Here is a 26,733-nt window from a genome sequence, read left to right as displayed (position 1 = left end):
TCAGAACCCAGAAGCCACCTAGAGTCACAGAAGTCCAGGGCCAGGTGCATGCTGGTGGTATTCCATTCACCCTTTCTATCATCAGTGGGGACACTGAGGTCCTGAAAAGCCAGCAGCTGGAGCATGGTCACACAGACCCGAGAGAGTGGGTCTCCCCACGTGGCTGCCGGACTCCTTAATACACAATTCTCTCAGCCCCAGGCTCTTTCTAGAGTGTGATGGACACAGCCAGGAGCTGTGGTACACATCTGCAGTCTCAACACTTGGGTGGTGGCGGCGGCGGCAGCGGGGGGGGGGGGGCACCCCAGGCTACACAGTGCTTCCAAACCAAAACGTGAACACAAGACAAAACCAAGCCAACAAACCAAAGCCATGGCATGGCATCACCCAGAGTTCGCTCACATCCCACTGGACGAGCGAGGCCTAGGGCAAGCTGTCCAGCCCCGTGGACAGCAGGAGGGAGTGTGGGACACCGTGCGGCTGTGGGATGGATGCTGATGATAACTGGTACACAGCCCTTTCCTTCCAAAAGAGAAGGCAAGAGGATGAAAGGATAGAAAGTGCCGTCACCACCAGGAAACATGCCTGGCTTAGGGCCTGAGCTAGAAAGGACCAGTGAGGTGGCTCAGCAGGTAAAGGTGTGCGCTGTACCAGCCCTGCGACTTGAGTTCAATCACCAGTAAAGATGGGAGGAGAGGACTGACTCTAAAAAGTTGTCTTCTGACCTCTCTCTATATGATGTGGTGCACATGCCTCCCCCTACATCATGTGTATAAACACACACACACACACACACACACACATACACACACACACACATCCCCACCCTAAATAAAAAGTAAACAAAGAAAAGAACAAGGACGTGCTCTCACCTGTACTTCTTGAGAGAAGGTGCTCTTGGATGCCCACAGGCTTGGTTCCTTGCCAGCCTGGGGGCTGTCAGTCTCAAGTGGGCCCCTCTGCACACGCTCCCTTGCAGACACCAGCACCTGCTCGTATTCCTGAAGTGTGCTGGACTCCGGCCCTTGGATGGTGGTGATCTTTCTCTGGAGTGAGTGCGGGCCTTGTGTGACCTCCTCTTGCCAGGAACTATGTGCAGCTTCTTGAAGATCAGGCACCATGGAGCCCTGTTTATCCCAGTCCAGTGTTCTAGGGTCCAGGACAGGTGATAGGTGGCCAGGGAGAGAGAGGACAACTGTTCACCTTTAGTCTCAGCTCTTAGATCCAGCCCCCCATATCCTGGGCCCTGGCTCATCTAGGATACAGCCGGTAGTGTCCTCTACCCCCTCATGCATGCTCCGGAACATTACAATCTACCTCACGGTGCTCTGAGGGGCACTGTCCTCTAGCACACATGTGGCTCACCCTTTCATTCTTTGACGTCTTCTAGACTGTCACCCACTCAGGCCTTCTCTGTCACCTTATCTGTAATTCCAACCACTTTCCTTTCTACACACACCCACTTCGTGCTCCGCCTTCCCGCTTTGATTTTCCATTTAGTACTTGTAATTATCCAGTAAGATTTCAATTTGTCGTTTATTTTTACTTTTTCATTTAAAGTTCCTATTTCCCCCATTTTCATGCATATGTGTTATGCATGTGTGTGAGCTCCATGTGTGTATGGGTGCTCACATCTGTGCATGTGTGTGTGCACGTGCGTGTTAGAGGCCTGAGATTGATGCTGAGCCATCTTTCCTTGCTTTTCCACCTTATTCACTGAGGCAGGTTCTCTCAATCAAACCCAGAGTGTGCTGATGTGGCCAGGTTAGCTAGCCATCATGGTATAGGATCCCTAGGTCTCCACCTTCAGAGGCTAGAATTACACCCAACATTTATGTGGCTTCCAGGGGAGTCAAACTCTGGTCCTCAGGTTTGTACGGCTAGCTCTTAAACACTGAGCCATCTCCCTAGCTACCAAAATTTCAATTTGAGTTACAGTTATCCCTTAATACCCAAGAGAAACTGGTCCTATGACCCCCAAGACACCGAAACACATGGGCGCTCAAGTTTCTTAGGTGAAATGGTATGGGATTACATGGAATCCACACTCACCCTCTTTCATACTTTAGGTCACCCAGAGACTACTTATAATTCCAAGTAGGGCAGAAATGGTGTGTAAATGGTTGCTGTACTGCACTGTGTAGGGAACAGCAAGAAATATGTGCACATGTTAAGTGTAGCTGGCATTTACTTGCTCCATAGGAAGGAGAAGCCATGGGTTTAGAAACCATGATTCTGAAGCCCTGGAGACTCCAAAGGCCAACTATAACTCTGGTTTTATTTACATTATCGTGTTCCCTATCAGTTTCCCCACTAGAACATTCCTACAGGCAGACATTTCTCTGCTTTCTTTACTACTTTCTTTTTTCATTTTTGAGACAGGGTTTCTCTGTGCAGCCCTGGCTGTCCTGGAACTTGCTTTATAGACCGGGCTGGCCTCGAACTCACAGAGATCCATCTGCCTCTGCCTCCCAAGTGCTGGGATTAAAGATGTATGCCACCACCGCCCAGCCTTCTTCACTGTCTTCTGGTAAATGCTCAGTAAATATGGGTAAGTGAGTGAGTGAGTGAGTGAAATGTACCTGTCCACAGTGGATGGCTGACCAGTCACACAGCCAGGAAATGATACAACCGGGTCAGAGCTCATCTTCAGTGAGCCCCCTGCTCTAACAGTGCTGACTAGCTGCCTGCTGAGTGAGTGGCCTCGCAGGTACCACAGGCATCTCACCATGACCCTCACAAGCTCAGTCCATCCATGCCTTCCCACTAATCAAAGGGCTTCTTTAGGATGTGAAATGAATGATTTGCCATGTCCTCTTGTAAACATTTTTCCTCCCACGGTTCCATGGTCTGTACTGAGGACCCCAGGGATGGCTGGTGGAGGCTTCAGGACGGTGGGAAGAGGAGGAGGACACCATTGCTCTCTGGCCTGGCCAATCCTGAGCTCCTTGGGTGGGTACTGCCTGCTAGAACCATATGAGCCACTCCGGGGGGACGTACAAAGCAAGGTGACATGAACGGAGAAAGCCTCTATGCCAGTACAGGAAGGGGCATTCCACATGTCTGCATTCCCTCTGCCAGCTCTGAGCCTTTGTCTGCACTTAGCATAGTGCTGGCTTTGGTGTCCCAGATATATAGGAGTACGCTGTGGCGTCAGGAACCCAAAAGCACTGAGCCCCAGCACCATGACGTAGCCACACGTCCATCAATGCATCTCCTAGGCACACATGTCCCAGATCCTCTCTGCATTTCTCCTGCTGGGCACAACTGGTGGGAAACTGGCCTTTGTGGGTCACAGCTCTTTACTGATGGTTGGTGGCTTCAGGGGCATTCATATGTATTTGCCACGGGTCATTTAGAATACAGGTGAGCAGCAGTAGCCAAGCCTTCTGCCTGTGCCCAGCACCAGGAATACTCAGACCCCAAACCCAGGAAGATGGGGAGGGACCCACAGACCAGCCCTTACCTGGCCTGGCTTGTGTCCAGCACCTGCCTCACTGTGGGCGAGTCTGTGATTCGGGCGTGAACTCGCTGCTGGCCTGAAACAAGAGACACCTCAGTCTCCGTGTCCTGCTCTGTGCCTGAGACCTCCTGCCTCTTCTTTTCTGACCTCTGACCTTCCTCCTGACCTAGCAAATCAGCCAGGCCATTTGTGGCATCTGAATCCACTGTGTCGTCCTCCACCAGGTCCTGAGAGCCCAGCTCCGGGCCCTGTGGTTCCTCTGAGAGTGCACCCTCCAACTTCCACTCTTGAGTGGCGTCAGAGTCCTCGGCCTTGCTGCACTCCAGAGAGGAGTCCTCAGCAGTGACCAGGGAGGGTGTGAGGCCCGCAGACCACACCTGCATGTCAGACATCTCCAGCATGGTGTCATGCTCCGTGGCCGCCAGGGGGATGGCGTCTATGACAGCCACTTCGGTCCAGTACTGGTCTGCACACAGTGGAGAGGGGAGCGCGTAGTGCAGGGAGGCGGGGGACAGCAGTTCGTCCTGCAGCGAGGAGTAACCTGGAAGGGCAGACAGAGGGCAACATGCTCCAGAAGCGGATTTTTGTCACACACGCTCGCGTGCAGGACCACACACACTTACACACAGGCACGGCCACAGAGAGGCATGCACATTCAGGGCAGGGGCTTTTCAAGCTCCAAGTCCAAAGCTCAGGCCTTGTGGCTAATGCCAGGACACCCTGGCAAGAGAAACAAGGCTCTGAGCTGGATGGGGGCAGCCAAGGGGGTGAGGGTAGAGAAGGGGGCTCCTTTGCTGGAGGGCAAAGAAACATGATTGAAATTCATTCTTATCCAGCTCTGAGCACTAGATAAAGAAGGCTTTATCCAAAGGACTTGTGCTCCAATCTGTCCTGATCGATCAGATGAAAGCCCCAGTCTCCGTGGCTGGCGGAGTAAAGGATGATCTTTCTTTGCTCAGTCTTTCGAGTCCTGTTAGGAATGTACCTTGGAGGGGGGAGAGTGCAGCCCACCCAGGATCAGGGTCAGTAACAAGGCTGCCCTGGAGGGGTCTGACAGGGTACACTGAACATCCACAGACCTCAGTGCGGTGGTCAAGTGGGAAACAGGCTTCTGGATTGGCATGAAGTGACTTTTCCTCAAGGTGCATTTTGGTTCCACAAACTCTGAATGATCTACAGTGGCACGGGTGAGGGTTCTAAGGGGTCAAAAATGGCGCAAGGTCAGAGGGCACCATGGGTCCAGCACACCTGCCCACGGTGCTTCATGCTTAGGCCCTGAGCTATCCACCCAGTTCTGGTTCCGCAGGGACCCAGCACAGCCTGGAATCTGCAGCCTACTCCCATACCTGCTCCTTGCTTTGGAAATAAGCTCTAGACAGTGGCTGGGACCTCGGCTCCCTGGTGTTGAGATGTGACTATGAATGGACTGAGGCACATGCCTGCATGCAGGGGATTTATTTGTGTTGGGTGGCTATCAGTGTTCTGTCAGAGGTGCGTCAACCCTTGCACTTCCAGGAGTCACAGAGCGGTCCCTTTTGTTTCCAGGAGAGCAGGTCCAAGCTACAGACAAGCTTTTCTATCTGGCACAGTGTGTCTGAGGAGCCAGGGAACTGGCATGTGTCTACAGGGAAAGATCCAGGGGGAAACAAAGTGTGTGTGTGTGTGTGTGTGTGTGTGTGTGTGTGTGTGTGTGTAATAGGGTGGGGCTATATTGTTTCTAGGGACCTTCCGTTATGTAGTCCTCCAAGCCTTATGCCCAAACCCTTCAATCAGCCATCCCCTTCCCAGTACCCACAATCCCTAAAACCTTTATGCTCATACTCAGATCTTCGTTCTTATTCTTTTCAGCCTAGCCTCCTTGCTCTCAGCTCTGGTCACTGGCTCTCCCATGGCCTCTGCATCTAACAGCACTACAGCACTGTCTACACTCACCCTTATTCTTCCACGTACTCAGCCAAAACACATTCACCAATGTCTGATTCCATACCAGGCACTGTCCTAAAGGAGGCGCGTGCGCGTGCGCACGCGCGCACACGCGCACACACACACACACACACACACACACACACACACACACACACACACACGGAGACACCTGCACATACAGATTCAATTCAGGTTCTCTTTTTCTCCTGGTAAATGCTTTCAGCTTTTACACATCTGGAAGAATTTTTATTTTTGCTTTAATTTAGTTGCTATTTTTTTTTTTTTTTTTGAGACAGGGTCTCATCAGGTACATGGCTGACTTGAAATTTGCTATCTAAATCAAGCTGTGTTGAGACTGGAGGCTCCCTTTCTGCCTCTTCCTCCTGAATGCTGAGATTACAGGCATGCTCATTTCCCTGGGATGCTCCCCCGCTCCTTACTACATAGCCCAGGTTGGCTTCCAACTTGCTATGCAGCTCATATTGGCTTTGAACTTTCCTCTTCCTCCTCTTCTTCCTCTTCCTCTAAGATAGAGACTCAACCATGTAGCCCTGGCTGGCCTGGCACTCGCTACATAGATAGACTAGGCTGGCCTTAAACACACAGAGATCTACCTGCCACTGTCTCTTCAGTGCTGGGATTAAAGACACTGCTACTATTAATACTTTTTCCTCTTCCTCCTCTTCCTCCCTTTCCCCCTTCTCCTCTGTCCTCTCTGTCACCATTGGGAGCAATTTCAAGTCTCACATATTCTAGGTAAGCGTTCCATTGCTGAGCATGCTCCAAGCCCTGTCTGCTCTTTAAAGAAAGAGCTTAACTTTGAAGTACAATGGTGTTTTACTTCAAACTCATCCGTTTCTTGCTTATACTGTTTCCCATGAGTCTACCATTCTTATTTTGGTTCCCTTGTACTGAGTTCCCGTCTATGTTCACTTCCAACCAGTTTGCTTATTGTATAACTCAATATAATTGCTAAAATGCTTCCTGTATATGGAGTTCATGATACTTAGTATACCAATGTATTTATCATTTCCATCAAGTTCAGAATACTTTCAGCACATATATGTACATCTACATACATATATAGATGTACACACGCATACACACATACTTTTGAAATTGTCCCAAAGATCACTGCTGTTTTGATATCTTTCCTTTTCTTCCTGTATTTCAGTTTGGAGTGTGTCTGTCGACTGAGCCACTGTGCAGCTAGGCAAATGCTCTGCTGCTGTGTGTCACCCGGAACACTGTGTTGAACACACAGTCACAACTGTTCCGACTGTCCTGCCATCTTTGTCTGTCTGTCCCAGGCCCTCTTTTTCTTCCCATTTCTGGTTCCATTTTCCTGCTTCTGGGATATGGCCATCTCTAACTAGCTGCCAGACACTGTGAATTTGACCTTTGAAGTGCTGGATATTTTTGTAGCCCTGCACATCCCTGGTAGCTGTCCTGTTAAGTAGTTTATTTGGAAAGCAGTTTGATCCCATTGCATTTTGCTTTCAGGATTTCATAGGCAGGTCTTATGCATTGCTCAAGCTCAGGTTACTTATTCTCATTTTCTGAAGCATGATCCTTCTTTCTGTAACTAATGTCTGAATGGCCAGGCTAGCCATTGGGAATATCTGATCAATACTCAGCTGAAGCCTGTAGGTTACCTTCCAAAGGACTCTAGTGTTCTGACTCTCTCTCTGTCTTTTTTGAGACAGGTTTTCTCAGTGTAGCCCTGGCTGTCCTAGAACTCTCTTTGTAGACCAGGCTGGCCTCGAACTCACAGAGATCCACCTGCCTCTGCCTCCCAAGTGCTGGGGTTAAAGGCATGAATCACCACCGCCTGGCTGCTTTCTGGTCTCCTTCCTGGCCTGCTATCTCTGCAAGTATAGCTGCTTTGGATTCCATGACCTCAGCAGCCTCTCCTTAACCCAGGGAGACCACCTGGGTTTCCTGAGAAATGCTGTTAACGCTGAATCTGGGCCTCAAAGAATTCTCTTTATTTGTGTCTCATGGACCACTGACTCTCACTTCCTCCTATCTAATGTCTTGCAAACTGCTGTCTCATCGACGGCTTTCCAGTTGGGGGCAGCATCATTGAGGAGGGATGTGTGTCTAATCCCTATGACTTGGCCAGAGGCAGTGTACGTCATACACAGATTGTCACATACAGCCGTTCTGTCACTCTTGGGAATCTCATCAGTATTTCATCGTGGAGGTCTTCTGCCCCCCAAACATCAGAGGCTCTGGGACTCATCTGTAACCCTTCCACCTTGAAGTTTCCACAGTGTTCATTTGAGTGGAAATTTCATCTAAATTAGGTGGGAGTGGAGAAAACGTATGTATAATTTCTGGTCATTCTTACCCAAGGTCACTGCTTTCAGGATGTCTCCCATTTTAGAGGACCTTACCCTCCCACTCGGACTTAGATCCGAGGATCTCAGCAACTATAGAACTGGCATGGGTGGGCATCACTGTTAGTGTGGTGCCATGGTCACTGAGGCCTATGAACCCTCATGGGGATGTCTCACTAGGTCAAGGGTAGACCTTGGGAAGGTCTAGTTCAGTCCTACCTAAGTTTCAGAAGCGCTTATCATTCTAGGACTCTTGCAGCTCTGTTCCACTTGGGTCACCAGCCCATCCTCCAGTCTAAAGGCCTGTACTTGAAGTTTGACCTTGGGGAGATCAGGTAGCTGTCACATATATAAGGCTTGGAGCAGAGTAAGTCAGGGGCCGGCCTGTCTTTCTTTCTTTCTTTCCTTCCTTCCTTCCTTCCTTTCATTCATTCTTTCTTTTTTTTTTCTAAAACACATTTCTTCCCATCCCACTGTGCAGGTCGCTGCAGGGCAAGGAGCAGGTAGGTTCTCATGGTGGGAAGAGGACCCTACTCTACTTGCCAGTGTTGAGTGGGTTCCTCAGGGCCACAATGACCGAGTCCTCTCTCAGTAATATCTGTGCCTATACTTTGCGTTGACTTCTTGAGTTGAGAGGAGGGTGGGACTCCAGGTGGCCTTTCTCCATAGCAGGTCCTTGTTGACTGGCATGGACTACTTCTGGCCCTTGTCAATCTTGGGGACCTGGGTCTCCATCTCCTCCTTCACATTTTCCAGCACCAGGTTGCATGGCTTGTCAAGGGTTTCACCCAGCCCAGGAGTTTCCTGTTGTGGCTGTTGATGGGCACTTCCGTGTTGTTGACCGACAATATGAGCATAGAGAGTGGCCCCGTGGTAAGTGCTCCTCCCCGACTTCCATGGCTCCTCTGGTGTCATCTCATTCTTGGGTCTGTTGAGGAGGCTCTTGGGGGAGGTTTTGCCTGCAGATCATGCCTGCCTGTGGCTTCTTGAGTAGACTGAGAGCTGGGTGGAATTCCAGGTGGCCTTTCTTCTTAGCAGGTTACTGTCCTGGGTATATACTAACCCAAATGCAGTGATCATCCTCTTACTTCAATGCTTGTAGTCAATAAAAGGTGTGGACAGGTAACCTGGCCCCAAACAGGAGTCATGCTTCGCTAGCTGTATCATTAAACATTGATATAAATAAGTACATTTTGTTTCCAACTAGACGTCTCATCAAGATAGATGGAGCTGATGGGTACGAGACACCTACTTTTTCTTTCCATATAAGAAATGTCTCATGGGGTTATTATTTTTTTTAATAGGTAATTTTTTTCTTTATGCTTATTCCATTGGCTTGAGTGGTCCCCTCTTATGTTGGAAAACTGGCCTTTGGGCCAAATTTCCTCCCCCACAACAGTGCAGGCATGCAGGTCAGGAAAAGCTGTGATGGGAAAAGGTGGCTCACAAATAAGGGCCCCCTCCCTACCCTGCCACCACCCCTTTTCCGCAGGCACTGCACTGAGTCCCTGCGACTTCAGGTGGAGACCAGCAGAGGACTGAGGTAAAGCACTCAGAAACTGAGGAGACTGTGACAGTCGTAACGTGTAGGGCTGGGCTGGCACCAGCACAGGTGCCGTGTGTCCTTGTCAGAGGACACCCAGAGATGGTCCAGGAAGCTGGTGCCTCTTCCTCCCTGCACTTCTGATCATTTCTGACTGGAAGGACAAATGTGAGACAGTCATCCTGAGACAGGGAAGAAGGAGCAACAATATATATCAACCAATCCTGATGCCTAGGAGGCAGGAAGGATCAGGCCAAGGGTCAATGTATGGTTCTGGCCCCCAACTGAGGGCAGCGTGCCTGCAGGGGCCAGAGTCTGAGCTCATCTGGAGATCTGTGGGCTTTCAGGTACCTCCATTGGCACACTGCACAGAGAAGCCATTAAAGTCAGCAAAGCAGGAGGAGAGTCCTTTGAGGATGATGTCATTCTTTTGTTCAAATGCTACCACACAAAACCCAGTGGTCTTCTGACAGTCTCTAGGGTCGGCTGCCTGATGCCCCTTAGGCCTCCCGCCTTCTCCTGCTCTACCTCCTACTGTCCTAGTTCTGCTGGTTCCTCATATCTGTGAATCCACCAGGCATGCCACCCTTCTGGAATGTTCTTTCCTTCTTGTTTACGTATGGCTCATTCCTCCATCTTCTTTGTGCCTTTGTTCAAATGCAACTATCCTATGCTACTCAGTCCCTTTATCCTGGCCTGTGTACCCCCATATCCCTATGAGGCCATATCACATATAACACATCATGTATTCGCACGCATATTATCCATGGGCTCATAACACAAGGAAGATTTCACAAAGGCAGAATTTTGTTTTGTTTTCTTGACCGAGAACTGACTTTGCTCCCCTGCCTAGAATGGTGTCTAACATGTAGCTGACGCTTGAAAAAACATATGTGCCAACGGGGCTAGCCCATGGCAACAGAGCCCTATCATCAGACACAGAACACACAGAGACTCGGTCCCACTCATGGATTTGGGACTGCTGACGCATTAACACTCTTCTGGTCTGACTGGAGCCAACTGTCAGTGCTTCAGACCCAGGGAATCCTAAGGGTCTGCTAGTCCTATGAATGCTTAACTTAATTTAGGGCATAAACATAATCTGTGGATTTAACTTGATCGAAATAGCATGGGCAATATTGAGAAGCCCATACCATCCAACAAGGATCCATTGTCTTGTCCTTTGTATTTCCCAAAGCTTACAGATTTTCTCAGCTGCCCTTCTTTTTCCTCCTGCGAAGGGGGAGCTGGCCTACTTAGGAACTCCCCATAGGGTTCCAACCAGGTTCCTAGAGGGCAGCTTCAATCCCCACAGCTGTCGATCGATGTTCTAGAACCCTCTGGACCTGAAGAGTGAGTGGAGCATACGCATCAGCAGCCACCACAAGGCAACACAGACAACACGCCATGCACACGCAACAGATGCCCATGGGGACAGCCATGAGATGCATGGGGTGGGGGTGGGGGGCTGGGGTCCCCCGTGACATGCACTTGTGAAATCTGACAGCTCTGTACACTTGGCCGGGTGGAGACAGTGGAGAACAGGAAGTACAAAGGAGTGAGGAGTCAGGATGAGGTCAGAGGCAGAAAGAGGAGACAGGACATGATCAGTAGATGAGCCCCACACCTGAGGGGGCTAGATAGCATGTTTCAGGAGACACAGGACATGAGAGAGAGGGAGAGAGAACGGGGGAGGTTTGGCATGCACCGGCCCCACCTGACTGAAGGAGGCCCTGTGTCCAGCCTAGTCTAGAACTCACCTGCCCCTGATGGCACCACAAACTGTGACTCAGGTGCTCTTGTGTTCAACATGTACATGGCCAGGGACAGCCTTGAAAACTACAAGCTTGGGGAGCACTGCTGTCCCCACATAGCTGTCCATAGTGAGGGAGGGGCACCACAGGAAGACACATCCCACAGTTGACAAGATGTTCAAAGTCAGTAAGCAGCTTGGAATCTAACCCAATTTCTAAAGACAAGGAGATGTCTGCCATATGAGCGCCAGCAGGCAGGAAGGGCCTAATGCACAGGCTTCTGGGCCCCCACCCTGGACTGAGGTAGAAGTGGGGCCCCACTCGTGTTCACTGGCCAGAGAGAGAGGGGGGATGAAGAGAAAGGCCTTGGGACCTGCAGGCTCTGCTCCTTTCCTGGCAAGGCCTGCCTCTATTGCCGCTTTGGGCAGAGCGCAAGCCTTAGACACAGCTTGGTGGCAAAGGTCAGGGCCTCCTGGGATGGGTCACACCGGGGCTCCCTGCCATGCTGAACCATACTGAAGGGTGCCGGGAAACAGATGAGATGGGAAAAGGGGAGAGAGTGTGATAAGGAAGAGAGACCGGGCTCGAGAAGACACCCTTAGTCCCGAGGGTTCACAGTGGGATTTTAAACACCATCAACTGATCCCCTGAGACCTTGGGTCAGAGCCTCTGTGTTCCTTGCTCCCTAATCACTGAATTTGCTGCAGACAGGGACATGAGAGGACCCATGCCTTGTGAAACAAAAAGCTTGGAGATTCTAGGGCCCAGGTAACTTCTTCCCAGACTCAAATCCCTTCTTGCCATGCCAGGCCCCTCTGGGACCTTGGTTCTGGGGGCCGGTGGTGAGGGCCTGGGAACTGTTCCACATGTGGGCACAGAGGCTGGCAGCCCTGCAGGAGGATGTCCACCTGCACAGGTGGGTGCCAGCTGTCTCTCTCACTTGCCTCTGCTCTCCCTGGTAGGGGGAGTTCATGGCCGACAACCCTCCCATCGGCAGGAGGGAGAGATGGTTTAGGGGAAATGGAGTGTCATGGGAAGGGGCCATTGTTGCTGGTGCTGGAAGGCAGGGCCCCAGCTCAGCTCAGCCTCACAGGACACTCACCATTCATCTGGGAGGGTGACAATGAATAGTCCCGGTCCCCATGCCGCCGGTCTGGTTTGAGGTTGCGGCTCTGCCTGCCGGAGCCCTCCAGCATGTTAACAATCTCGCTTCTGTCGATGTTCCGCAGGGCTGCATACAGATTCTCCACTGTTGGGAGAGAAGAGAGGAGGTGCTTGAGGAGCCAACCCACGTGATTCTAGAGAACCCGGCACACCGCCGTGCACGCCTAGCGGACACGCGGCAGGAGGAAGTCTGGGGAAGAGAAACAGTTCCCGTTTTGGGATGACATCTTTTTATACAACAGGTCTACACAACACTAAGAGTGGCTTTTTTGTTTTGTTTTGTTCCTTTCAATGCTGGGGATGGAGCCCTGCTGTGGGGTGTCTTTCTGGATGCTGTGAATATGTGTTGCTCTGATTGGTTGTTTTTTTGTTTTGTTTTGTTTTGTTTTGTTTTTTTGAGCTGAGGATCGAACCCAGGGCCTTGCACTTGCTAGGCAAGCGCTCTACCACTGAGCTAAATCCCCAACCCCTGATTGGTTGATAAATAAAGCTGCTCTGGCCTATGGCAAGGCAGGGTGGAGCCAGGTGGAAAATCCAAGAAAGACAGGAGAGGAAAAAGGAGAGTGGGGTAGATGCTGCTAGCCGCCGCCAGGAGAAGCAAGGTGTAAAAGTACCGGTAAGCCACAAGCCACGCAGTGAAGTATAGATTTATAGAAATGGGTTAATTTAAGATATAAGAGCTAGCTAGTGAGAAGCCTGAGCCATTAGGCCATGCCTCTGTGTGTATATTTGGGATCAAGTGGGAAGTGGGTGGGAGAGATTCGTCCAACTACAGGGCCCTGGCGGGACACAGGAAATCTTCCAACTACAGAGCCCATGGCCTTGTGCATGCTTGGCAAGTGTTCTGGCTCTGCTGAGCACAAGCCAGGTGCTTAGTGGCCAATGTGAAGTATCTAAAGGTAGGTGTGTGTGGGGGTGGGGTGGGGGAGAAAGCTGTAAAAGTAATGAGCAAACAAGGCAAAAGACTGTCCCTGTGAAGTCCTGGTCTACATCAGGGGATGTAAGAAGCAGATAGAAGCATCCAGCTCCTGCACAGGGCAGGATTTGGAGGAGTTGCTGAAAAACAGAGTGAGACAAGTCTTTCTCAGGCAAGAGAGGGGGGTTCCTAAGAGAACACTTAGGGTAGGCCCACCTGACTGCTCTGAGACCACAGAACTCATTCGGTCGAGAAATTCAATAGGAATACTCTGAAAACAAGAGTCTTACATCCTGTAACATATTATTCTCAGGGGTCCAGGGCAATTTCCCCCCTCCTTCTGAGAATGGGAAAGATTGAGGGCAGGAGCCTCTGGTAATGTGATCTGGTAGGGTTGCCTAGGAGACCTCAAGACTATGAGAAGTGAGAGAGATGGGAAAGCCCGGGTCAGCAGCGGGACTGGACCCTGAAAGAGGGCTCTGGTGAGGGCAGATCTCCAGCCAGACAGTTGGCTGAACGGTACTGACACTTTGCATTTTCGCCTTCTCGGGCTACCCAGAGGGTCAGCAAGGCCGCGCTCTGCTCCAACAAGGAGTTGGGGTTTTCTACGCGGATCCGGTTGATGTCCTCCACGGTGAACTGCAGCTCCCGGGCCAGCTCTGTAGGCAAAGAACCAAGAGCCAGTATGAGTGCCAAGTTTATCACAGTCCCCATTAAATCCGGGGTTCCTTCGCACCAGGAGGGACTTGGTGCGGAACATGTATCCGCCTCGGTGTGTGCCTAGTGAATGGGGCAGGGAAACAGGCATTAAATGAGCGAGTGATGAGTGAATGAAGACATTTCCTTTCTTCTCTCCCCACATCACTGGGGAGTGGAGAGACAAGCTAGTCCCCAGACTTCGAAGGCGCCATAGCTCAGGTCACCTGCAGCTTTGCACGGGTGGCCATTGGCTGTCCTCAAGAGGCTAGGGAGGCAGCCCTGTGCGTACGACAGAGCTTCCCTCTGTTACTTCTACTGTGACTCCTCACAGGTGTTTAGAAGGGGAATACATCAGAGTCTAAGGAAGACTGGTGACTACAGATCAGAACATGCCTACACACACCACATATAAGGACACAGACCATATACTTGTCTGCAAATGTGCACATGTGCATATATATATATATATATATATATATATTCATGGACATGTATAGGCACAGTGTACCTTTCACACACATACACACACAAACACACACCACATATAAGGACACAGACCATATACTTGTATGCAAATGTGCACATGTGCATATATATATATATATATATTCATGGACATGTATAGGCACAGTGTACCTTTCACACACATACACACACAAACACACACCACATATAAGGACACAGATCATATACTTGTATGCAAATGTGCACATGTGAATATATATATATATATATATATATATATATATATATTCATGGACATGTATAGGCACAGTGTACCTTTCACACACATACACACACAAACACACACCACATATAAGGACACAGATCATATACTTGTATGCAAATGTGCACATGTGCAGCATATATATATATATATATATATATATACACATACATGTGTATATATTCATGGACATGTATAGACACAGTACACCTTCCACACAGACACACAGACACAGACACACAGACACACACACACACACACACACACACACACACACACACACACACACACACCAAGCAGGAAATAGAAATAGCCTAAAGAACAGATAGTTCCCAAATTGTGAATTTCTGCCACACAGCTCTTCAGGAAGTTCCCACTGTGGTGTCTGAGTCGTCTTAAGCACCGTGCAGGGTGAGTGCACACAGGACGGTCATCCACATAAAGATTACAGCAGAGGGTGGCAAGACAGAACACGTCAGTTTACAGAGCCCGCGTTTACATCAACATGTGGAGGAGCATTTTCCTCTGTCTACCTGCTTCCCTTCACATCCTGTCTGGCCTGCTGTAGCCAGGAAGTACCACAGGCTCAGCTATAGCCAGAGTCAAAAGGTGCAACATCTGGAGACCTGGCCTTTTCCCCTTTTCCCACAGCAAGCTGCCTCTGAGAAGGCAGTGGACACAGTCACAAGATGTCCGTATATACGTACATTACATCTATATGTGTGTATGTGTATATATGTATATATATATATGTATACACACATATCATTTGTCTGTGTGTTTATGCTTATTTGTTTCATTTTCTGTGTTCTGTCACTAGCTACCAACCTGCTTTATTAAGGTGGATCTTCATATTCCCAGTGATAAAACAAGGTATACCAGTGCACTCAAAGGCAGCTTACAACGTCAAGCGTTGGTGTTGTTAGATATAAAATATGATGTTTATTTTCAAAGGTGTCTCAAGCCAGCTTAGGTCCAGCTCATCTGCAAATGAACAGGAAACACTGGACCCCTACTAATGCCCGCTAGCCTAGCTGTTCCCCACTACACAAACTAGCGGTGGAGAGTAGAAACTGAGTAGTAGCCGAGTCTGCCTGTGAGGCCACGCACCTAATAATCTTTGAAATACACAGAATTTAAATGTAGAGATGAACTCAGACACAGTTTCTGTTGAGAAAAATTCAAACAAACAACAGTGGGAGAGATATGGTTATTACATAAGGCTCATGGCTTAGGACTTATAAACGCTTTTCTGCGCTCAACCAGCACTCCTGATGGCCCAGGCTGATGCTCAACTTGGCCAGGTCGTAAGATAAAGGGCTGTTTCCCTAGAGTCTCCGGTACTCTTGCTATAAAAGTAAGGATAAGTGTTTCTCACAATGCTTCCAGTGGAAGTAGATGAACATGGAGTGGGGGCAGGAGGCTCACTGCTCTCCACTTCTGCCTAGTGGCATTGCTTATAAAATGGGCCATCACAGACTCAATGCACAATGGATGATGAAGCTGGACGTGCTTCATCCTGGGTTACCCAGGAGGAAGGATCATGGGGTTAGGTAGATCTGTTTTTTTTTTTTTTCCTGTCCAAATTCCATAACTCACCTGCCCAGCTGAGGCCGAGGTGCTCCGTGATGACGGCCATCTTCATATCAACACGGTCTGTGTCACTGGTAAAACCTGGGAAGATGCATTGGATTGCAGTTAGCTGCAGGGGCAGGTCACAACATGGATGAGGTGGGTGTCTGGTCATTACAAAAGGATGCTCAGGTTACACAGGCCCTTCAGATCACCCTGTCAGGTAGAGACCTAAGGGGAAGGCTTTGCTTGCTGTAGATAAAATACGATGAGTTGACACCAGGACAGAGTCCTTGACAAGGACATCCTTGACACACTGCCTTGATGGGAATGTGTCTGCACTCTTATAAGAGCAAGCATATTGGGGTGCTAGGCAAGGGGCTCCTACCCAGCCGGGACTCGCTGATAATGCTATATCGAAGGGTCAGGGGCGTCAGCGTCTTCCTCCTGTCTTCCGCTCCACTGCCCTGCAGAGGACAGAGAAAGGTTGCAGTGGATTTTGGGTGCACTCTCTCTTAGAGAAGCCGATGCAAGCTCTTGTGTTTTGGTGGTCCATGGCCTGATAGATAAAACACGTAAGAGATGGGAGTGGAAGGAGGTTTGTGGTATGTAAATACTTCGTTAATAATATCAAGAATGGCAAACCTAGGTAGCCATTACCACGTGAGCTGCTCCATTTCATACTGGGAGCTACCGATGAGGCAGGTGGGTACAACTTCTTCTTTTTTTAAATAACATTTTTAAAAGATTTATTTTATTTATTAATTATATATAGTATTCTGTCTGCATGTGTGCCTGCAGGCCAGAGGAGGGCGCAAGATCTCATTACAGGTGGTTGTGAGCCACCATGTGGTTGCTGGGAATTGAACTCAGGACCTCTGGAAGAACAATCAGTGCTCTTAACCGCTGAGCCATCTCTCCAAGCCCTGGGTACAACTTCTAGTTCACTGGTGGGGAAACTGAGGCACAGAGAGAGACTTGCACGAGATCACCTGGTAGAGACAGATTTTGAATTTAAGCTCAGTTTTTCTTTCTGGATTCTCTTCTGCTCAATGACTCATTGCTGACTAACACTGGCCTAAGGTTTAACACCAGGGCCTCTTTGTTCTAGGCACTGGAAACCCCACTTGAGAGAGAAATAGGTTGACTCTCATCCCCAGAAGGAAAAGAGAAATTGAGTCACGTAGTTGAAGGTGACCTTGTTTCTCTTCTAGGTGACCACAGAAGGCCAAACAGAAGCACAATAGTCCTGACCGAAACCTGGAGACATTCTGAGGATGGAGTTGCTCCAAAGGTCCAAGTGACACCATGATGCTCTTACAGTGATCAGAGGGAGTCCATTGGTCAAGACTCCTTGGCTGAGCATGGAAACCTGGGTTTTGACAGTGGCTGGGGACACCAGGGTTTCCTTGTTTGAGAGAAAAGACAGGCGAATAAATGGAAAAGAGACGTGACAACTTCTACCTATGAGTAAATGACCTTGGGCAAGTCCCCACTCAGCTGTAAGCCTCAGATGCCTCCAGAGCATCGGGGGTGGGGGGTGGATCTGTCCTCCACATTCTAGGGAGGCTGGCTCCATGTGAACAGTCCTATCAGCGCCTGACCCTGACATTGGCTCCTCACATCACATAACCAGGCTTTTTGGACGTTCCAGGGCAAACTTTCTCTGCGTAGCTACAAAGCAAATGTCCATAGCGGTGCAAGACCCTGAGGAGCCTGGAAATTGAAGTTAGTGCTTCAGAACACAGGAAGAAGCCCTTGGGATGGATGCGTGTTCTGGGGGCTTCTGAGGGAAGTTGGCGGTGGCAGCTCACCTTGGTACAGGGGGGCATGGTGATGTTCAAGTGGCAAAGGATGTGCTGCGTATCCTCGTATTTCATTGCTTTTCGCAGGAATGACAAGAATCCTCCTGGCTCACGACTGCTGTCCCTCACCTAGATTCAATTACACACAGGGAGCTTTAGCAGAACACTGGATGCCTCCAGGCTCGTATTCTCAGGGGTTCCTGCCTCCCAAACTCCTAGACCAAGAAAACAGGGTGGCCATAGGAGGTCAGCACCTTCACAGGGATGGCCAAACGGTTCTCTCGAAACGACTGGAAGTGGAAGCTTCTCTGTTGGGTTGCTTTCTTGACAGGCACCAAGTTCCCAGAGAGTTCTGCGAACAGAGGCATTCCTTCCAGAACCTACAGGAAAAGAAAAGCATGCTGGGCTCGTATAGAAACGCCTGTAAGTTTCTATGATTTCCCCTAAACCATGCCTCACACAGGGGGTGGGTTATGAGAAGCCTCACTGTTCGTTTAGGGAAACGTGTCATACACGAGCCATGCTCCCTTAATGTAGACTTGTGATGAACATGTTCCCAAGAACTCAGCGGCCCGTCAGGACAGCAGAGCATGTCTCCTGAAAAAGCTCTGGTCTGTATTCTTAAGTCTACCTGAAGATGTTTTGTTTGGGAGATATGCTCAAAATGCTACAAATACTTCTCACACATAAGGATTCCTTCTAGGTGCACAACAGCTTCACCTGAGATGTTCTCATGTTTACCTCTGACAGCTGGGGAAACGGAGTTCTGTAGACAGTAAGTACAATAAGCACTTTGACCAGTGAGTGCTAGGGCAGCATCAGAACCAGGCATGCCTAAGTCTTAGCCCTGTATTTCTGATACCAACCCAGCTCTCCTGGTCATCATAAATATATATATATATATTTTATTAATATATATATATATTTAATTAATATATATATATTAGAGTCATGTGAGAGGAGGAAACCTTTATTAAGGAAAGCCTGTGGGCAAACCTGCAATGCATTTTCTTGATTACTGATTGATATGAGAAGGCCCAGCTCACTATGGGCAGTGCCAGTCCTGGGCAAGGTGGTCCTGGGTTGTATATAAAAGCAAGCTGAGCAAGCCATGAGGAGCAAGTCAGTGGGCGGTGTTCCTCCATGGCCTCTGCTTCAGTTCCTGCCTCTAAGTTCCTGACTGAGTTCTTGCCCTGACTTACTTCCACGATAGACTGGGATATAGTGATAAACTGCAAGCTGGAATAAACCCCTCCTCCCCACGTTGCTTTTGGTCATGGTGTTTAATCACAGCCACAGAAACTCTAAGACATCAGCTTTCCCAGGTAAGTCCAGCTACGATTCAGAGGCCAGACCCTCAGACAGTCCTTAGCTCACTATATAAACATGGGAGAGAATCTTGGCATGGTAATAAGTTCAAATCCAGTTCCCGTCCTCTCTTCTATTTATCCACGCGGCCCCTGCTTTCCTAGATGCTACCCCACCCCAGGGTTGCTGGTAGAAGCAGGGAGTTTGGGTCAAATCCTACAGCTACAATCTCTGCAGCTTGAGGTGACTTTAACCCTCTCTCTCTCTCTCCCAGTCTTGGCTTCCCAGTGTGTACACTGGGGTAAGAAAGGTGCCTACAGCTAAGAGAGCTAACCCGATCTTATAAGTAAGGTACTTTAAGAAAAAGGGATTTCAAAAAAGTGTGTGTGTGTGTGTGTGTGTGTGTGTGTGTGTGTGTGTGTGTGTGCAGGTACCCACAAAGACCAGAAGAGGGCATAGGATCTCTCGGAACTAGAGTTACAGGTGAGCTGTCTGATATGGGTGCTGGGATCCGAACCTAGGTCCTCTGCAAGAGCAGTGAGTGCTCCTAACTGTTGAGCCTGCTCTCCAGCCTCACAAATTACTTTCAATTGTGCCAGATTCATATGAACTTCAGCAAGTGCCAATTCTTGTGCTACAAGTCCCCGAGATGCCCATGGTGGTGATGCTCGTGTTTGTCGTAACTTATCTAAGATGATGCTTGGGAGAGGAGCTGAAGCCATAAGGCCTAAAGGTCCCTATAACTTCAGAGGGAGGACTCCTGGCCTGGCCTGGCCATCGTGTCCCAGAAGCCAGCCGTGAAAGCCCCCTTAGCCCAGGGCTTTATTTCCTTGTGTGCAGCAGCCGCTGTGAGGAGACCTGGAGCCACACCTCTATGTCCCTGCTCCGTGCCACCTCCACGAAGTTCTCATGCTGCTCCAGGGTCTTGTCCACTTTGTCGTCCGTCATGCAGTAGCAGCGCAGCCGCCCTTCCCGGGGGTCATTCATCTTGGCAAAGATGACAAACTTGGCCATGTAGGGGACTGCGGTGAGCTCTTTGTACAACAGAGTGGCAAAGTTTACAGCCTCCGCCGTCCGAGGACAGTCTGACAGCCAAAACCTAAAAGGAGACGACGGTGGCGAGTGGCGAGCGTGGCCACGCAGCAGCGACTGCACCCTGTCTGGCGGGGTGGTGGGGGTGGGGGAGCAGCAGAGAAGGGGAATCTCAAGCCTGGGAGAGCAGGCCAGGCCGTGGGGGTGGCTCCCTGCAGCCACCATGCTGGGCGGAAGAGTCCCGAGTCTCACCTGGCTGAGACATTGGTGGTGAAGTTGGCACACTCGTTGGCATACACAAGCTTGGTTGTTCCCGTTATGTCTTCCCACTGGGCTTGGTCGGTTCCACCTACAACAGCCACAGAACAGGGTTGGGGGTCACTTTCTGTTCACAAGCATGAAGCTTACCAGTGCGCTAAGTGGTACAACCTGGGTGACCCTCAGTCTGCAAAACCTGAGCACTCTGTCCCCATGGTCCTGAGGACTTGTCCTCAGATCATAGACTTAACCTCAGGTCATTTTCCTCTCATCCCCAGGGAAGCTGTAAGAGCCTAAGGTAGTTGCTGGCTTTATCTTTGCACCAGCCAGGGTGTGCCCCCAAACCAGCTGCTGCCGAGGAAGCGGGCACCCGGAGCATCACTCACCAATGACGCTGCACAGTAGGCGCAGGCTGGTGGTGTCTCCCTCCCCACTGTCCCTGGGGTTGTCAGTCCAAGAGGGAGGGAGCGGGATTCGAAGCCCAATGGGGCGGTGGAATTTCCGACGCCTTGGCTCAACAGTGACAATGGGGCTGAATGTGGCCTGGTTACCTAGGAGCTTGGTCACCAGCTCATCTGGGACAGGCTGTGCCTGCGAAGTGCCCAAGACAGAAGAAGGCTCAGGCCCAGGCAAGTCAGTGGCTGGCCAGATAGGGTCAGCCAGGTACCTCAAAGTTCAGGTGAGGAGGTGGTGCCACCTCCACCCCCCCAACCCCATACACTTTGATGGGAATGGTATCCACCTAAGTCTGACCCCATGGCTTAGTGTCTTTCTGAACCTTTCCTTCTGTCCCCCATTTCCATGCTTTTCCTCAGCACTTTGACCCACTTCAGGCCTCCTGTGGGATCCTCCCTAGGGGACACAGCTGGCCACACTTAGTGGCCACACTGGGCTGTCTACTCTTCGGGAAACATCTGTTCACCCCCTCCCTCCCAGAGTTCCCTCAGCTTCCATGTCACCTGGAGGGCCAGCTTCACTTTCTTGGTGACAGCGTTTTCAGGGAATGTTGCCTGGACCAGGGGCACCAGCCGGCTTTTCAGGGAGCCCCCTTCAGGACCGATGGTGTCATAGTCCTGGCAGAGCCGGGACATGATCACGAAGTAGAGGGGGAAATCGGTGGTAATGATGCGGCACACGCGTTTCTTCTCCAGCTCCTCCAAGCTCCCCAGCTCTGGAACCACAGGTTGCCTCAGGATGAGCTACGGCTGTGGTTCTAGAGTCTCCACATCCTGGACACATACCCTCCCTAGGGGCTTGGCAGGAGGGTGGCCTGGAAGGAGTAGTGTCTGGACCCAGAGGCCCAGTGGAAGAGGCACTGGGCATGGGTGGGTGGGGGGGCACTATGCCCACTCACATGCCCTGGGGATCCAGCACTTGATCAAAAGGACCATTTCCAGCCTCTCTTAGCCTCCCCACCCCCAGGCCGTGCTGAGAGACCACCCCAAGTGTGCAACCCCAGGTCCCATCTTCCCTTCACCTTCATCCATGCCGTTAAGGATCTGGTCCAGGTAGCTTTCTCCGTAGCGGTTCTTGTGTTCTTTCCACACAGAACCGTTTTCGCTCCTCAGAACCACCAGTTCACGGTCCCCACGGCCGTGCGAGGCGAAATGGGGGATTTCCACAATCACCGGGCTAAGGCAGAACACAGCAAGCAGTAGGAGGGGGTTCTAGAGGAGGCCAGACGCCTGGCCACAGAGGGAACGGCAGCGAGCCCTGCTCACAGCCTGCGGGGAGAAGGGCCTACGGGCCAGGGCTGCGGAGGCACAGAGCTGCCCCGGGCCACTGAGGCTAAAGCCTCTCGGTGTTCTTGGTGGACAGCAGAGCTCCAGTGACCTCAGTGGGCTTCAGGCAGGTGAGGAAAGAGTACCTGTGGTCACTCCTCTGGAGGGTCTTGGGGACCCTCTGTGGAGAACATCTTCCAGATGAGCACTCTGGTGTTTACCTAAATAAACCCTATGCCCCCAAATAGCCAACTTTTCTCTATTCTCTTCCTTCGCATCCTAGCACTTTTGAGAGTAGTGGGCTCCTCTAGAGCCATAAACTGCTCCATGGTCCTGAGAGGGCCCGGAAAGCCTGATTGTCACCACAGCAATGAGATGCTGGGTGCTGTCTGGGGGATGAGTGGGGGTCCTTCAGTCTCAGCTGAAATGGTAGGAATTGGTTGGAGACACTAGTTGCACACATTCCCCACGAGGGCATATCTCACCTAAGGAACTGGGCCCCCGTAGGTCCCAACGCAATGATCCTGCTGGCTAGGCCCTCTTCCTCACCCAGTGGGGGTGGTGTGTTCAGCTTCTGAGGCTTGACCAGGCGGCAGGTGATACGCGTGGGCGCCGCACATGTCCGGGGAGGGATCACCACCCTCAGGCCATTATGACGACTCCCTCTCATGGATCCTCCCCGGGCATCAACCATGAAGCTCACCAGGAACCTAGGAGCCCAGGAAGATCGTGACAGGACTGGCTTCCTTCTCAAGGGCAGGAAAAGTGGGTCCCAGATTTGTGTAACACTCACCCTGTGTGGACGGGGCTGGCCACGGGGCTAATGTTGTCTGAGGTCTCTGTGGCTGGGCTACTGGGAATTAGCGAGTCTTCATCATACTCTTTAGATCCCTGCAGAAGAGAAGAGGGCCTCCTGTCTCTTATCTCACCCCGAGGATACCCAAACATGTGCCCACATCCTGCAGCTCAGCTGGAAGAAACCACTTCCGTGAAATGAACTCTGACTTCCAAAGGGACATGGCTTCCCCTCAGGGTCTCTCCTCGCTTGCTGTCCTCTGCTTGGTGCATGCATATACAGCTCACCCGTCTGCCCTTCTCTCCTGCCATTCCCACTGCTTTCCTCTCCAGAGCTCGTTCTGGGTCCTGCACCGTCACCTCAGGGTGACCTGCCCTATTGGCACTGTGTGGGGGAGGGCTCTGTGAGGTGAACCCATCAGCCTCTGTGGGGCTTCCCATCCCTCATGGGTAGAAGGAGACTATTTCTTGCCTCACAAAAACCCATGTACCTAAGTCCCCACCCAGAGATGATAGCAGCTCATAGGAGACAATTGAACCCAACCCTTTACATGGAGCCATAGATGGGCAATTAGTAGAAATGCAGTGTGCACCTCTGACTGGGTTTTTAACTTAAGAAAAGACTTGGAAAGAGATGTCGGGCTTCCGCTTAGCAAGTACAAACCCCCGGGTTCTCTCCGTGTGTGTGTGTGTGTGTGTGTGTGTGTGTGTGTGTGTGTGTGTGTATGTGTGTGTTGAGGGGTGGTGAAGAGAATGGCATGGTTACAGGACAAGACTCACTCAGGTCCCCTGGGCTTGTTCCTGTTGCTTTGACAACATCCAGGGACAGTGTGGGAGTGGTACGAGGGTCCCATTGGATTATCTCTCAAATGGACAACACCACCAATGCTGTATGGTGCTGATGTCCTAGCATATTTTCAGACTCATATCCCTTTGTGGAGGGGAAGGGGATATGAGTCTGAAAATATGCCCACCTCGGCTGTCAGGCCTGAGGGCAGACATGGCCATCCTTCAACACCACATCAATTCTCTTATCTCCCTAGGAAATGTTCTTGCTCTGGAGGAAAGTGCCAATGGCCTAATCTTTAACCGGAAGAGATTAAGCTATTTGAAATCATTCTCATCCTCCAGCTCTGTCTACCTTTTTGGACGAATTCCAGTGGAAGGCTAGGAAGGTCCAAACCAGGGTACTGTCATGAACAACGTTTACATCAACAACAGTGCTCCCATACCTTTCTGTCAGTGTTGGGGTCTCTGGCTCTCATTATCAAATGGGGGAAGATGAAGAGAGGCACAGTTACCCCTTCTCAAGAGAGAGGATGTGCATCACAGGGGGAAGGCCTTCTTCCTTCCTGGTCCCACAACTGAACATGGCCTGAACATCTTCCTGCATATTATGACGATGTTTCTCATACTCGAAGCCCTCTGAGGCTCCTGGAACTCACAGTAGGCACAATGAGTATGCCAACCATACTGGGCTCTACAGAACACAGGGAATCATGGATTTGAAGGTGTGAGCCTCTCTACTTTAGCTCCTATTGTCCCCAGGTCATAGGAACACAATCATGGAATGTCCTCACTCTCTGCGATGGGAAGAGACAAAGAGCCCCTTACCTGTTCCGGGTCTTCAGATCGGATGACCACAGTCTCAGGTGTGACACAAGGGATCCTTGGAATGGCTGGAGATTCCACCCTGTGGACCAGGAACATTAGACAATCAAAGAGCAGAATATTTGAAGCAGACTCCTCCATCATTCCTGAGAGACCTAAGTGACAAGCCTAAGTCCATCTGTAATGACCTGACTTGCTCACCCCTCACCTCATCTCATATGATAAAATGACTCTCTTACATACAACCTGACCCATGCCCCCTCTGCACCTTGAAGCCTCCCCTTCCCTATGCACATCCCAGGCCTGCCTTTCATCTACCTCTCTGCCCTGAATGAACCCTAGAGCTGCACCTGGATATCCACAGCACGATCCTCCCACCCACACTGAACCCATCTTACACTTGGTCTAGCTTCGGCACAAAATCCAACAGCTCTTTCTCCTCACCCACATCCCGGGAGTCCCGCCTCTCAGCCTTGGAGCCAAGTTCTTCACCTGCAAACCAGGAGCTCAAGTGAGTGGCAGGCGAGAGACAAATCACGTTTTCGTTCCTAACAAGCACACTTCTCACAGTCCCCCTCTCAATGTCTACTCAAAAGTGGCGGGCAGTCTTGGTTTCTGATGTCAGCCATGGGGATTCCCAGTCCTGTTCCTCCAGCACTAGAGCGTATGGTGGGCCAGTTCCTAGTCCCTCTGTCTCCCCCCAGCTTTGTAGGCTGGAAACCAACACAGCCAGAGAGAAGGTTTCTGTTTGATGAGTTCCCCATCACACAACAGCTCTTTCAGAGTGTAAAATGGCCCCATAAAAAGAGTCACAGTCACAGATCTTTCTTCCTTTCTTTCTTCCTTCCTTCCTTCCTTTCTTCCTTCCTTCCTTCCTTCCTTCCTTCCTTCCTTCCTTTCTTTCTTTCTTTCTTTCTTTCTTTCTTTCTTTTTCTCTCTCTCTCTCCCTCTCCCCCTCCCTCCCTCCCTCCCTCCCTCCCTCCCTCCCTCCCTCCCTTCCTTCTTTCCTTTCTTTTTTGAGACAGGGTTTCTCTGTGTAGCTCTGGCTGTCCTGGAACTTGCTTTGTAGACCAGGCTGGCCTTGAACTCAAGGATCCACCGGTCTCTGCCTCCTGAATGCTGGGATTAAAGGCATGAGCCACCACACCCAGCTTAGGTTACAGATATTTCTAGTCTACCATTACAGAGGGGAAAACAGCGCCATGCTCAGACCTATTCACACCAGGCTGTAGCATCCTTTTGGTCATGGAAACCCCTTTATTTCCATTATTATTTTTATACCTTAAGAACTCCTCATCCTGGAATTTTTATTTGTAATTCCAAATCTCATAAAGAGGATCTAGCTCCCTGCACCTAAGTCAGCAACCTGCACTCCTCCCCCATCTTCTTGGCCTGACTGGAGCAGCAGCCTGGGCTCTGGGCCCCACATGCCCATCGCCCTGCGGAGGAGCCTGGCCCTATGATCCGGAGCCGACAGGATGGAAGTGTAACTGTTCATGCAGGATGAGCACAGACACGGTGGCATGGGCACAGATACAGAGGTGGTTTCATGGTGTGCATGTCCTGTTTAGTCAGCTCCGGGCCCTGCATGGGGCCATGGAGGATGAGAAGCAGGCATGGGTTAGTGAGGACTCGACTCGTGTGCTTATGGTGGGATGTGCTCTGGTGAGAAAGATCACAGGGAACAGAAAGCATTTCATACCCATTATAGTTATCTGAGCAGTTCCTGGAAGGTAAAGAAGAGCCAAGTTGAAGGAGTGAGAGCATCAGACCCAGTAAAGTGAGAGGCATGTCGTTAAGGGCGCATGTTCTAGAACTGTCTAGCCGACAGTCATCCAACCACCGGCTTCCAGACAGAAGGGGCCAGAGAGCAAGGCCATCCCTGCTACCCTGCATGCATTCTCTCAATTCTGTGAGGAAGCAGGGCTTACTTGGGGAAGGGAGAAGGGAAAGATAACCTGGAGATCAGGAAGTTGAAACCTCAATCCCCCAGTGACAGTGAGAGACTCCAGACTTTCTGTCCACCACACTGTCCCAAGGGCAGCTGACCAGGATGCATCCTCTTTTTAAATAGCCAGCCTTATCGTTTGTGGGGAC

At 50.6% G+C, this 26,733-nt stretch overlaps 1 protein-coding gene and 1 pseudogene across 8 annotated transcripts in view; both read right to left on the bottom strand.

The window, feature by feature from the left end:
- The window catches only part of Ank1 (ankyrin 1), a 186,582-nt gene that overhangs the window by 13,728 nt on the left and 146,121 nt on the right, over positions 1-26,733 (bottom strand). For 2 of the 8 annotated variants that reach the window (XM_036166317.1, XM_036166320.1), the window contains exons 23-41: positions 26,339-26,362; positions 25,035-25,128; positions 24,640-24,718; positions 23,024-23,121; positions 22,716-22,940; positions 21,987-22,141; positions 21,469-21,680; positions 20,896-21,100; positions 20,504-20,600; positions 20,090-20,318; positions 18,166-18,291; positions 17,921-18,040; positions 16,495-16,573; positions 16,134-16,208; positions 13,636-13,767; positions 12,131-12,277; positions 3,618-4,004; positions 3,467-3,539; positions 873-1,149 (exon numbers count right to left, since the gene is read on the bottom strand). In XM_036166317.1, coding sequence (XP_036022210.1) covers positions 873-1,149; positions 3,467-3,539; positions 3,618-4,004; positions 12,131-12,277; positions 13,636-13,767; positions 16,134-16,208; positions 16,495-16,573; positions 17,921-18,040; positions 18,166-18,291; positions 20,090-20,318; positions 20,504-20,600; positions 20,896-21,100; positions 21,469-21,680; positions 21,987-22,141; positions 22,716-22,940; positions 23,024-23,121; positions 24,640-24,718; positions 25,035-25,128; positions 26,339-26,362 — 2,834 coding nt within the window. Of the gene's footprint in view, positions 1-872; positions 1,150-3,466; positions 4,005-4,542; positions 4,660-12,130; positions 12,278-13,635; positions 13,768-16,133; positions 16,209-16,494; positions 16,574-17,920; positions 18,041-18,165; positions 18,292-20,089; positions 20,319-20,503; positions 20,601-20,895; positions 21,101-21,468; positions 21,681-21,986; positions 22,142-22,715; positions 22,941-23,023; positions 23,122-24,639; positions 24,719-25,034; positions 25,129-26,338; positions 26,363-26,733 lie in introns of those variants that run through there. The other 6 variants (XM_036166319.1, XM_036166321.1, XM_036166316.1 and 3 more) reach the window with 4 other exon arrangements.
- Positions 8,267-12,001, bottom strand: LOC118569125 (annotated as a pseudogene).

The sequence above is a fragment of the Onychomys torridus genome, chromosome 17, assembly GCF_903995425.1.
Source record: "Onychomys torridus chromosome 17, mOncTor1.1, whole genome shotgun sequence".
Lineage (NCBI taxonomy): Eukaryota > Metazoa > Chordata > Mammalia > Rodentia > Cricetidae > Onychomys > Onychomys torridus.
This window is presented reverse-complemented; position numbering and strand designations above follow the sequence as displayed.